Source organism: Lynx rufus, unplaced genomic scaffold (assembly GCF_022079265.1).
Source record: "Lynx rufus isolate CCGP_SWC_20201006 ecotype Redwood Valley unplaced genomic scaffold, mLynRuf1.p SCAF_31, whole genome shotgun sequence".
Taxonomy (NCBI): domain Eukaryota; kingdom Metazoa; phylum Chordata; class Mammalia; order Carnivora; family Felidae; genus Lynx; species Lynx rufus.
The window spans coordinates 2,842,031-2,854,684 of NW_025814847.1; the positions used below are offsets into that span (position 1 = coordinate 2,842,031).

Sequence of the window (12,654 nt, forward strand, 5' to 3'; positions counted from 1 at the left end):
AGAGCAAAGCCTTATAGACCCTATAATTAGTTACCTCTCGTAGCCCTCCCCTTGCTCAACAGCCCTCGCCAGCTCCCCCTGGACCGGAGCCTCCCTGGGGCCACACTTCCTGTGGTGCCTGACGCGGCAGTCAAAACACGAGTGCCACATGCATCACATCACAGGGCAGCTCTTTGCATCCTTGGGGCGATAGCCTTCCTTTCCTTTCTTCACGTTCCTGACTCTGCTAGTAAAATATGTTGGCAGGAAAGCTTTCGTCTTTATTTTTCCTCCCTTCTCTTTCACCCGACGTCCCACATGATGGGGGAGAAATATCTCCGAGCCCGGAAGCCTGAGCTCCTTGCTGGTTGGTGGGCTCATGGGCCACAGCAGGTCTTTTCTTCTCCAAGCACAAACTCTGTAGGGCAGGTCTGCCTCCCAAAGGTGAAGGTAGATGCACAGGGTCTGGGATCCTGGTCGCAACCTGACGGAGGGTCGTCAACAGGAAAGCTGATGCTTTGAGGTTTTTCTGCATTCTGGGTCTGCTACTGCATCATTTCAAGATTTGGAGAGTGAGGGTGTGAGTAATTAGCATTTACGGACCCATTTGTGATAGACCCTCCACCACGTGTACCTTTCAACACCAGTATCCCTGGCACCCGACCGCCAGGCGGGCTGAGACCCAGCCCTTCCAGATCAGCCTGCATCGCTCAGGTAGATGATTCTGTTCTGTCCGCACATGCAGAGCAAAGCCTTTCCCGCTCCGGTTCTCCGGCCCCCTTGCCCCTCACCTCCTGCCCAAGAGTCAACATCCCTGTGAAGTCCCTGATTAGCCCCAAGTGCAAGTGACCATGGCCTCCACTGTGGTCCCGAAGTGCTGTATACTTTGCTCCCTCAGCTGTTCGCAGACCCTGTCGCAGCTGCACGACCGTGTCCCGCATCAGTGTCTTTCCTGCGCCCGTCACACTCATCCGGCTCTCTCGCTACTCAGAGCTCTTTACCAGATACAGTGATAACCAAGCGACGAAACACAGGATTAAAGAGCAAAGCCCAAAGGAGCCAAGCTTTGTGTGGAGTGACGTGGACATTTCAGAGAAGCAGCGGCAGGAGTGACGCTGGCCTACTCAGCTGAGCGCTCCGTAGTCCAGCGTTGAACAGCTCTGGACGTGCGGCTGTGCTCGATAGCAAGGCGGGAGGCTGGGGAGACCAGGGATCTTGCTACTCAACTGCTGTCTATCACATCCTGGTCCTAAGAGTGACTTGATTTCATGACCTCTTTTTTGCTTGGCTTCTGAAGATGGGCATAAACCAGGACAGGTAGAGAAGAGCAGATCCGTGTACTAAGCCCTCTGCTCTGTGCCGGAATGGCTGGCTTGAAGGAAAAGGAGCCTCGGCTGCAGAGATTGACGCCTTGACTCTGAATCGTGGCGCCTCCAAGGGCAAGTCTGGATTCACTCTACTCTCCTTCTCTATTCTCCTGGTGCTTCCATCTGGGCCAAAGGAATCAAAGTTGGTCTGTCACTCCCACGAACCCCACACGGAGGTCAAGGGTTGCCTGATCTTAGCAGGTGAAATGGCCCTACTCTTGGTCCCCGTCTGCCCTCGCGGGAGCTGATTGCCGTGGTCACGCAGTGAAGGGTCTGAAGCAGAGGTGGTTGGAGCTGAGATTAGAGCAGAACCAAGTCAGGGCAGCTTGGGGGTTTTGTAGTTTCCTTCTGTTTTCGCTATCTTCCTGCCAGTTCCGGCCACCTCCCTTCCTCTGGGGATACGCTGAGCTCAGCAAGCCCGGCTCCACCAGCTCTGCCCCCTGAGCCCATTGGCTTCTGGTCACCTGATAATGCTCTTGCTGCAGACAGGACCTCTGTCCCGCGGTGCACTTGTGCCCAGAACTCTCCGTTGCTGCCCTGGGGCCTCCGCGCGGCCTCGGATTCCAGCTCAGCCTCTCCCGTCGCCTGGCTCATGGCGCCACTCTTCTCCCTAATCCTCGGTGAGTATCTCGGGCCCGGCTGGCTGAGGCTTCAGACCCCCCCAGAACCCCCTGCCCAGATGGTCCCACTCCCTCTCAAGGAGTGACTTCTGCTCTCCTGCCCCTTCTGTGTCCAACAGTGTTTTAAACCCAAAGCCACTCAGTCCACACCCAATTTAGAATCCACTGTGATCACCAGAGGTTTTATTTTTTTTCCTATTACTTTCTATTTGCCCTGAAAGATTTATAATAGTCTATCATTTCCCCTGTTGCATAAATTTCCCCAAATGTACTCTTTTTTTTTTTTTGAAAAAGACAAGTGAACCATGCGTAGCAGCAGGTGGGGGAAGAAAAGGAAGTAGAACCACAGGCAAACACCTTCCACAGGCCACGCTGCCCAGTTTCCTCCAGAAAGTGTTTCATGCGGGGCTTCCCAGTTTCTTGTCATCCAGATTCATTCACAGTAAATGGGATTTTGGGGTCAAAGGGACCCGAGTTTCAATTTTCGTCCTTTGATTTCTTGGCTGTCTGAATTGTTCAGTTACCCTCTCTCTCTGGAATCTTGTTTTCATCTATGGAATGAGGAGAATATTGTGTTCTCTAGAGGCCTGTGGGAGACTTTTCACGAATTAAGAAGCTTGGGGCATCCAACAATGCCTACTAGGTCCCTTCCCTAACTAATCACACCCATTTTTAAGTTTTATTTATTCATTTGGAGAGAGAGAGGGAGAGATGGAGAGAGAGAGGGGATCCCAAGCAGCCTCTATTCAGATGCAGGGCTCAGACTCATGAGCCGCGAGACCATGACCTAAGCTGAAATCATGAGTTGGACGCCCAACTGCCTGAGCCACCAGGCATCCCAATCTTACCCAGTTTGTATTGTCTTGATGTTCTGGTGCATCACTGGAGCTTGCACTGGGCTCTCAACCGGGCATCGACGTGCTCTGTGCAGGATGCTGGCCACTCTCCTAAACTCCAGTGTGTCCCCTGTATCACCCAAGAGCGGGCCAGCCCATCACACGCATCCTACCCTGTCTTCCCGACTTTCCTTCGGCCCCACCTCCTTGGTGAAGCCTCTCCGGTCCGGTCCCCCGCAGTCGTCTACTCTGCCCCAGAGTTTTCAAGTCACTCTTGGGCTCTGTCACTTTCACACCTGCATGTCAGGGTCGACACGCTCAGTTTCCTCTCCGTGTGCACATGCTTCGTGCTCTTTACTGGAGATGTGGGGGGTTACGTGTGATACGATCTGGAGTTTTAGACAGCTGCGGACAAGCGGCCACATCCTGAAGGCCAAGGGCTTAGGGTTGTTAAGAAACTACTTGGCAAATAGTCCAGAACAAGTCACTGAAGTTCTTGGATCTGCCTGAAAGGCTCTAGACCAAAGATATTAGCTCCGTCACAAACATTCCACAAGATGTGGGGAGGGAAAAGCTGTTCTGCACTGCAGAATGCCTAGGGCCTCGGGGACCACTCGGGGACCACAGGTGGACACAGGGTTCAGGACTCTTGGCAGCATTAGAAGGGAGCCCAATGCGTGGAGGATCCCAGCCACCCAGAGGTCCTGCGGGAAGAAACTATGATGTCTTAAGACGTGCCGGTGCTTAAGGCTGGGGATTGGGAAGCAAATACAGAGCTGCTTTCCGACCTGTTGAGCCCCCGGGGGCCAGCAAACAGCCTCCAAGCTAAGGATGGTGTTTACATTTTTCAACGGTGGGAAAAAAAATCCAAAGAAGAATGATATTTTGTGCACCGAAGTCTGAATCTCAGAGTCTATGAACAAAGGTCGGTTGCAACATGGCCATGCTCTTTGTGCTCGTTCGGACACATGGCAACTCTCACGCTACAGTGACAAAGTTGAGTAGTGGTGACAGAGACCATGTGGCTACAAAGCCCAGGTTATTTGCGATCTGGCCCTTTACAGAAACAGTACGCTGGCTTTGGTCCCAATGCAGCGCCAGTGAACGTAGACGATCCCTCCCATTTCCCCCGCTCTGAGCTGCCGTGGTGGTGTCGCTGCCTTCTGCACCAGAGCCCGTTCCGGGGACCTCTGACACCTCTTCCTGTGGAGCCCAGAGGCTGCACAACACCCCTGGGGCAGAGCCAACGTTGCGTGTTCGGGGAACATGATGGGCTGTGGCAGACCGGTCTTTGTGGTTCCCAGCCACTGTCCGTGTGTCCTTGCAGGGGAAGGTCCCCACAGGACCGAGTCTGGAGGCTCTGTACCCACACTTTAGCTGCCCCACAAGATCTAGCAAAAAATTTCTAGACAGTCGTGTTGTTCGAACAAAGCCTTGGAAATGGACTGTATGATCTCACTCAACTTCCTTCTTCTCTCCCCAGCCATTTGCACTGGACCTGGCATTTTAGGTAAGACTTTTTGAGGTCCTTGAGAGGCCGGGGGGTGGGGGGGCTCCAAGCTCCAGAGATGGAAAATTTGAAGCTTCCTGGGGCATGGAGAGAGGCTCTTCGATACAGCCCTGGTAGATTTCCTTCCCGGTTTCTCAGTCCGCCCACTCAGTCTTATGTGGATGGCTTCCCACCTCCAGAACCTGGGAGGGATTCGGGTGGCATTTCTCGAAAGGGGATTCCCTCCCACTTGGCCTCTGTGGCCCAAGACCCTTGGGCACCTCCAAGCAGCAGATGGCCTTGTTTGGGGCTCGGAAAGCACCTCACCTCCTCGCGGGCATATCTGGGTGAGGAGCTTCCTCTTGCCCTGCTGGGCTCTACCACTGGCGGGACCCTGTGTCAGCCTGCATGGCTCCTTTGAACTAGAAATGCGTCAACTTGTATGCGGCCTGTGGCTCGACCGGCAGCAGGCGGGCTGGATTTCAGCCTCCACCGGCCCCTCGAGTGAGGGTCCTTGGGCAGCATACGAGGGGAATGGGTCTCTCAAGAGGAAGACTGATGGTCCAGACTCTAGGGGGTTGGTCGTGGACTATCAGCTCCTTAGATATTACCCCATCCGTCTTCTTTGTCTTGACGGTAGAGGCTTCGCGAGACAGGGGCAGCCACTAGCCTCTAGCCTCTTTACTAGAGAGGGCCCCGCATCTGCAGGGTGCAGTTCGATTCCTTCTGGAGTGCTGCCTGGGGTTCTCAGCCTGACGCTCAGATTACACGGGCCTTTTCCTGTGGCTTCCAGAGCCGTTCTTGCTGCTGGCACAGGGACCACTGCTCTCCAGCTTTCCATGGCCCGGGACGCTCCCCCTCCACCCCAGGGTTCTGCTCTGGAGCCATCAGCCAACACAGTAGGTCGAGGACACTGCCGGGGACGCAGCTGCCTCGATGGTCCCCCAGCCCTTCTCCCTGGCTTTCAGATCTCTTCGCAGTTGGGTTTCTTGGACACTAACGCTGTTTCTTTCTTACATATTTCTTCTTTCCTAGGAGGTGTTCTACGCCTCCTTTCTGTGGAAAGGAAAACTCACTTAGAGCCAGAATTTTACAATTCAGAATCAGATAATGCGTGCAGCCAGCACCCCGGAGGACACAATAATGCCTGTCTGAACGCTAATCTTGCAATGAAATGCTGTTTCTGGGTGACTCCTCTAGGGTTATCTTTATTTGTAGGCTGCAAACTTAGGTGTGCAAAAATGAAAACCTTGCTTAGTTGTTTTGCAGTTACATTTAAATCTCTGTCTCTAGCCTCCATGCCTCACGTTGCTTCCCTCAAAAGACACATGGAGGAAAAGGAGAGACACAAAAGCAAATGAGCAAACCAAAGGTCAACTTCCAAAGCACTTTGAAGTCAGCCAGCTCGAGCTTTCCCACTCAGCCATGTCTTCTGGGGTTGAATGCAGGTTCTAGAGGATTTGTGTGCCGCAGAGGCAGTGGGAGATCTGCTCCTTCGAGGTCATATTCCATTCCTGCAGGTGCCTGAGTCACCCACGTGTCCCACGTGGTCATAGGCGACAAAGCTCGCATCCTGGTTGGTCACAGACCAGCAGGCACGTGCGGTCCCGCCAGGTGCCCCAGACCTCTCTAGGTCAACCGCCCCATCCCGTGGAAGCAAGGCTGACTCAGCTTTTCTGTGCCACGTTGTCACTCGGAGGCTGCAGGAGACCCGCTGGGGTTGCCTCAGATGTCTTAAATATAATGTCCTTGAGGACAGCAGTGTGGACAGTCTTGTTGGTCACTGTTCTTTGAGTTCATGAACATAGTATGTGCTCAATAAAAGTGTGTTGCCTGATGAGCTCGTCTCTGTCCTCCCCGCAGCCATCACTCTATGTCTATGTCTTGCTGGAAGAGGGAGAGGATTTCAGTTATTCTTTTCCACCCTCAGAGTTGTAGCAGGGAAGCAGAAACAGGTTCTGGATTCCTCAGAAATTATCTGGAGGCTCTGGGGAGGCTGCCTCCTACCCCGGCTGCTGGAACTCTCTGGACTAATGACCGAGGCTCAGATGTGCAAAGGCTTGGCCCTTTGCCTACTTCTCTCTGCATTCTTCTGAGCTGTGTTCTCGGACATGGGAAGATGTCATAGGGAGCAGCAAGGTAGGGGAGATCGTTGATATTGGGGGAGAGAGAAAGTCAGGTTGTTCAGCCCAAATTATATCTAAACATCCTGCGTCATCTGGTGGCCATGGGGAAGGACAGGGTCAAGAAGAAAGAATGCAACAGGGAACACCTCTACGTTTGTGTTCTGACCTGGGGCTTCCACCGTCTGGCCACGTGAGCATGTGTTTGTAGGTGTCTTGCCGTGGAGTTTCTTGGCAGGGTAAATTAAAAGGGAGCAGAATCAGAGCTTAGGGCTGAGGTCCTGAAGCTCCTCTCCCCCGCCCCTCCCCTTTTGAGCCCTCCTTTCCCATCCCCCAGCTTTCCAAACACCCTCTGTCAGTGATGGAAGTTTCCTGAGATGCCTGCATCCTCTCCGGGCTCCTCCAGATGCCCATCCAGGCTCCCGTTCCTTTGCAGGGTCTTGGTCCAGAGTGCGGCTAGTGGGAGGTGACCACCGCTGTGAAGGTCGTGTGGAGGTGCAGCAGGATGACGAGTGGGTCACCGTGTGTGATGACTACTGGAACATGGACTCTGTGGCCGTGCTGTGCCGGGAGCTGGGCTGTGGAGCGGCCAGGAAGACCATGAGTGGCACTGTATACGGACCAGTGACACCAAAGGACCAAAAAGTCTTCATCCACTTGTTCAGATGCAATGGGATCGAAGAAAGCCTGTCTCAGTGTGAGAAGGAAGATGCAATCGGATGCTCCCATGTTGAGGATGCGGGAGCCGTGTGCGAGCGTGAGTCCCACAGCCCCTCAGGCCAGTTCACCTGTCTGAGCCCACTGTGGACGCGACACGTGGCTAACTGGCTCCTCACCCTTCGTGTCTCACCTCTTCCTGATCGTGGGCCCTGCAGGTGAACACTACCCTCACTTAGTATTGCCCGTGCTCTTTGGTTGAGGTACCGCATTCACCTTAGTTTCAGCCCACGTGAAGGGCTGCTTCTCCCCTTTGTGCACGTGCGTGCGCGCACGCGCGCGCGCGCACACACACACACGAGCACGCACAGATCCATCCACCACTAAATGTTGGATCAAGAGTATAACCTGTGTCTGGAGCTTGGCGGGAGGTATGGGGAAGAAAAGAGCTGGTGAAGTACGATGTATGGTTCCCGGGTTTTGGTGCTAAAAAAAAAAAAAAAGTACAGGGGCGCCTGGGTGGCTCAATTGATTAAGTGTCCGACTTCAGCTCAGGTCATGATCTCGCGGTTTGTGGGTTCTAGCCCCACATCGGGCTCTGTGCTGATGGCTCAGAGCCTGGAGCCTGTTTCGGATTCTGTGTCTCGCGCTCGCTCTCTGCCCCTCCCCCGTTCATGCTCTGTCTCTCTCTGTCTCAGAAATAAATAAACATTAGAAAAAAAGCAAAGTATGATGCATGCTCTTCCAGCTCTCAAGGAGTCCACCATCTGGAGCGTGGACGAGAGCCGTTCCTAGGAAACCCACACAAGCCTGGTGTATGTATGTATAGTTGCCGTATTTCTTCGCCCTCTCCACACACTTGCTTCCTGTGCGCTAACAGTCCCCTCTCTGTGTGCACTTCCCCCCCATTAGACTGTGGTTTGGTGGCGGTTAGGGTTAGGTTGCTCTGTGTCCTCTCTTTGTCACCCTGCAGACCGTAACCAGGGACACAACCACTCAGGCTGCCTGACGCTGGAATCTCGTTCCTATTTCTTGGAGAGGTGGAGGGTCAGGAGCGCTAACCCACGATACTTGGGTGATAAACGCTGAAAACAAACCCAAAAGCTTTTGGCCTTGGACACAATGTGTAGGTGACTCGCATTTATTTTGTAAAAATCTACGCAACGCCTCCGCTTGCCTCTTAGGAGGAACAAATGAGAATACGAACGTGAAAATAACTTGAAAAACTAAAAATGTTACAGAAGTAATTAACTCACTTGGAACTGAAAAATGACATTCACTCCATCGACTCACTTGTCCATCCTTTCCACAAGCACCCACGAGGCAACGCTGAGCACTCTAGATGCGTCGTACTAAGCGCCAAGAGCAGAGGGACGTGTCCGTGGGGCTCTATTCTGGGAGGATCGTGTTGTTGGGTAAGCAGACACCTGCTCTTTGCTTCCCCACAGGGCCGGAGAGCGTGAGGCTGGCCGATGGCCCCGGGCGCTGCCAGGGCCGAGTGGAGGTGAAGTTCCGAGGGGAGTGGAGCTCTGTGTGCCAAGCAGGCTGGAGCTTTGCAGCCGCCAAGGTGGTGTGCCGGCAGCTGGGGTGTGGACGGGCCACCCTGACCCGGAGAGGCTGCAACAAAGAGACCCAGGGCCAAGGGGCCATCTGGCAGAGAAAGGCGTCATGCTCAGGACAAGAAGTGAACCTTCAAGATTGCCTTTCTGAAGTTTGGGAACACAACTGTACCCACAATGAGGACATGTGGGTCGAATGTGAAGGTAATGCCTATGAGTCCAGAGGCAGGTTCAGTCATGAATTTAGGTCAATCGGATTCGCTTTCACCAAGGCTCACGGAGAACCCGTCATCCATCAGATGACGGTGACAAAGTTACTTAGCTGTGCTGCCCATCAATTCTCTTGTTTTTAAAATGGAGACAACTGGAGAGTCTGGGTGGCTCAGTCGGTTAAGCGTCCAGCTTCGGCTCAGGTTACCATCTCACGGTTCTTGAACTGGAGCCCCGTGTTCAGGTCTGTGCTGATGGCTTGGGGCCTGGAACGGTCAAATTCTGCGTCTCCCGCTCTCTCTGCTCCTCCCCTGTTCATGCTCTGTCTCTGTCTCTGTCTCTCTCTCAAAAATAAATAAAACATTGGGCGTCTGGGTGGCGCAGTCGGTTAAGCGTCCGACTTCAGCCAGGTCACGATCTCGCGGTCCGTGAGTTCGAGCCCCGCATCAGGCTCTGGGCTGATGGCTCGGAGCCTGGAGCCTGTTTCCGATTCTGTGTCTCCCTCTCTCTCTGCCCCTCCCCCGTTCATGCTCTGTCTCTCTCTGTCCCAAAAATAAATAAAATAAATAAATAAATAAATAAATAAATAAATAAAACATTAAAAAAGTTAAAATGGAGACAATAATATGTGCCCTTGTATACGGAGGTGCTTTAAGCCATCTTAGACACTATATTCATATGAACTATTATTATATTGAATTCTATTTAGTAGGAACAGGCACACCATTCCAGGTATTGTTGAGCTCTTCAATTTTTTAAAAACTAGTGGAAAGTCATTTAGTAACGTTAGATTTTTTCACGTTTTTAAAAAATGTGTATTTTTGAGAGAGAGAGCAAAAGTGGGGGACGGAAGATCTGAAGCAGGCTCTGCCCTGACCGCAGTGAGCCCGACGCGGGGCTCAAACCCACGAAACTTGAGACCATGATTTGAGTCAAAGTCAGAGGCTTAACTGACTGAGCCACCCAGGTGCCCCTACTAACGTCACATTTTAATAAACTAGATGGGGAGGTGGGAAATCCTGGTGAAGGAAAGGGACCGGGGCCGCAAGGTCAGGTCCAGAGAAGGGGATGTACGCTTGGAAGCCGGGTGGAGAGTCTCAGGTGCTGATGGGATCTGAGTGCCGGCTCAGAGGAGCTTACCCATCATCCTCCCTGCCTCCCGCCCACCCCCCTGTTCCCCCTGCACCTGCAGATCCCTTTGGCTTGAAGCTGGTAGGAGGACGCAGCCACTGTGAGGGGAGGCTGGAGGTGCTGCACAAGGGCGAGTGGGGCTCTGTCTGCGACGACGGCTGGGGACAAGAAGCAGACCGTGTGGTGTGCAGGCAGCTGGGCTGCGGGCAGCCCCTGTCTCCACCTGTCAAAGTCCGGAGAAGGTTCGGCCCCGGGGTCGGCCGCATCTGGCTGGACGACGTCAACTGCTCGGGGAAGGAGCCGTCCCTGGAGCAGTGCCCACACAGGTCCTGGGGCTACCACAACTGTAACCACAGAGAGGACGTGGCTGTGGTCTGTGAAGGTCAGTCCTGGGTGGATGGGCCAGTGTGGCGGGAGGGGAGGACGGGGGGGCTCCCTCTGGGGGTGAGACCCCGGCTGCCACGCCGTTCCCCCACTTTACGCTTTCTTCCAGGGACACGAGTGAGGCCTTCCAGCAGTAAATAGAAACAATAACGATACTGATTATTGATAAATCCCAAACCGTCTACCTATTGATGTGAGAGCAAGAGAGGTTTTAAAAACGGATGGATCAACACCCTTAGATCAAACACAAAGAGAGTGAGGGTCAGAGAGGATAAGCAACTTTCCAGAATCGTAAAAATTGCTTGGAAATGATAGAGCAGAACGAAAGTGCCGGGTCCTGACTCTGAACTCAGGGGTCATTGTCCCAGACGACCCCAACCCTCGCACCCTGACTTTAAACTATGGGAGCCTGTCCCACCTCCTTCTACCCGTGTGACTCCCTTATTTGAGGTGAACCCTTGGGAACGGGGCTGGGGTAGGGGGCTCTCTGGCAACGCCCGGGAGACAGAGTCTTCTCAGACAGCTGGCAGACCAGCCCCGAGCTGCAGGCGTCTTTGGGGGAGGGAAGGAGGAAGCCAGAAAAATGCAGGCGGGCCCCTGGGGTCCAAAGCTCCGCTTTGTGAGCAGGGTAGATATGCAGGCCTGCTCGGGTGAAACAGCGCCGTGGGGCCGGGTAAGGGCCGACGGGGCCGAGTAAGGCGGTGACCTCTCTTTCCTCTCCGGGACCCAGCCTTCTCTCTGAGCCTCTTAGAGCTTGCATGAAGCCTTCCTTCTGGACGTGCCCCCTCCTCACTGTACATGCTTCTTCTCTCTGCAGAACAGCAGTCTGGCCTACTTGATGCTTGACCCACAGGCCCCAAGCGCCCTTATTTCTCCTGGGCCCTGATCGGCCCGGCCTGAGCACCCCAGCCGCAGGCTGTACCCACAGCCTCGCTCTGCCCCCAGGAAGAGTCTGAACTCTGCCTACGCCTTGCTCCAGAGCCAAGCGCTCCCATGGTCGCCCGGAGTTACCGGGTGTTGCAGGCCCTCCGCCGGGGGAGATGGGCCCTCGTCCCCTTGCCCGCACAGCGGCCCCCCTACCCCGGCTGGGGCCTCTCCTGCCTCCCCTCGCCCAGCCCGGTGCTCTTTGCAGCACGGGCTGTTGCCCGGCCCCATCTCTGTGCCTGCAAAGAACGTGAAGGGCGCAGGACGGTTGCATGGAACTTGGGGGGAAAGCTTAGAACCTTTTAAACTCTTTCTCTCACGCTTCGGACGACCACGACGATTCATTGCACCTCGCCGCCCTCCTGCTCCGCGGTGGCATCACGTCCTTTCAGCAGCTGAGCAGCGTCCTGGAATTCTAGACCCTTTCGTGGCACCTGGAAACCATGCTGCACCCCCTGAACGCCTAGAAGAAAACGGCTCTGGTGACCAGCCAGCGAGGTTGCGGCCTATCGAGCCGCTGCACGCACACACGCTGTGCGGCTGCGACCAGAAGGAGGGAGAGGCCTGGGGCCGTGCCTCACGCCAGTCAGATGGTGCCTCTCATTTTAGCCTCTCACACTCTGGCACCTGCAAGTCTGAGGCGACGCACGAGGCTGGTAAGGAGAGAATCGACACTTGATTCTAAAGCTCGAGCCTTAGACTCTGAGCACCTGTAATGTGCCTGCATTTACGCCGCCTAATAAAGTCGATCTCACGGTCTAAACGTCTCAACCGTTGGCTCCTGCGCGAGGTGCTTTTTTTTCTGCCCCGGGGAAGCAGGTGCGTCAGCGACGGCCTTTGCGGCAGCAGAGACCCCGCCAGCACTTAGGACCCCGTGCCTTCTAGAGCCCTACCCTCCTGCCTCTTCCCTAGGGTGGGGACAGGGAACGACCTGGCTCCGGAGCAGAGAAGAAAAGGCCTTATCACACATTTGGGGACCGACCCTGTGACTCAAAGAGACTTGCCTTCATTTGCTCAGCTCCCTTTATCAGATGAGGTCTTCCCAATTTCCCCCACAGACCAGTACCCTGTTCCCGTCACCCCAGAGGAGCTGGAAACCTAGAGCTGCCTGCACCGAAAAGCCGTTGTATCCAACGTAGAGCAGAAAGGGTTGGAATCTCACAACAGGAACTCCGAATCTCCCTTAATTTCTGCATTAGAATTTCGTTTGTTTCCATGCCGGCCAAGTCCCCTGAGAACCCGTCAGATCAAAGTAACAGCACTTGGAAGAGACGGGGTGGATCCCACCCGGAAGCAGGAGCTGGCAGGAGCCTAAGTGGTGTCACCGAAGGAGAGAATGCGGAGCTGACGCTGGCCTGTTGGAACCGTTGGGGAG

At 54.4% G+C, this 12,654-nt stretch overlaps 1 protein-coding gene across 1 annotated transcript; it reads left to right on the forward strand.

Moving 5' to 3' along the window:
* Positions 1–1,704: 1,704 nt before the first annotated feature.
* On the forward strand, positions 1,705–12,042 carry CD5L (CD5 molecule like). The gene is made up of 6 exons (XM_047093031.1): positions 1,705–1,966; positions 4,286–4,312; positions 6,851–7,171; positions 8,520–8,834; positions 10,033–10,353; positions 11,173–12,042. Exons 1-6 carry the CDS (start codon positions 1,939–1,941, stop codon positions 11,199–11,201), a joined length of 1,041 nt encoding a protein of 346 aa, XP_046948987.1. The 5' UTR covers positions 1,705–1,938; the 3' UTR covers positions 11,202–12,042.
* The last annotated feature ends 612 nt before the right edge of the window (positions 12,043–12,654 follow it).

Coding starts and splice junctions, on each gene's coding strand:
- CD5L (XM_047093031.1), top strand. CDS start 1,939: ATGGCGCCACTCTTCTCCCTAATCCTCG. Junction 7,172..8,519: donor TGCGGGAGCCGTGTGCGAGC/GTGAGTCCCACA, acceptor GCTTCCCCACAG/GGCCGGAGAGCGTGAGGCTG. Junction 8,835..10,032: donor CATGTGGGTCGAATGTGAAG/GTAATGCCTATG, acceptor CTGCACCTGCAG/ATCCCTTTGGCTTGAAGCTG.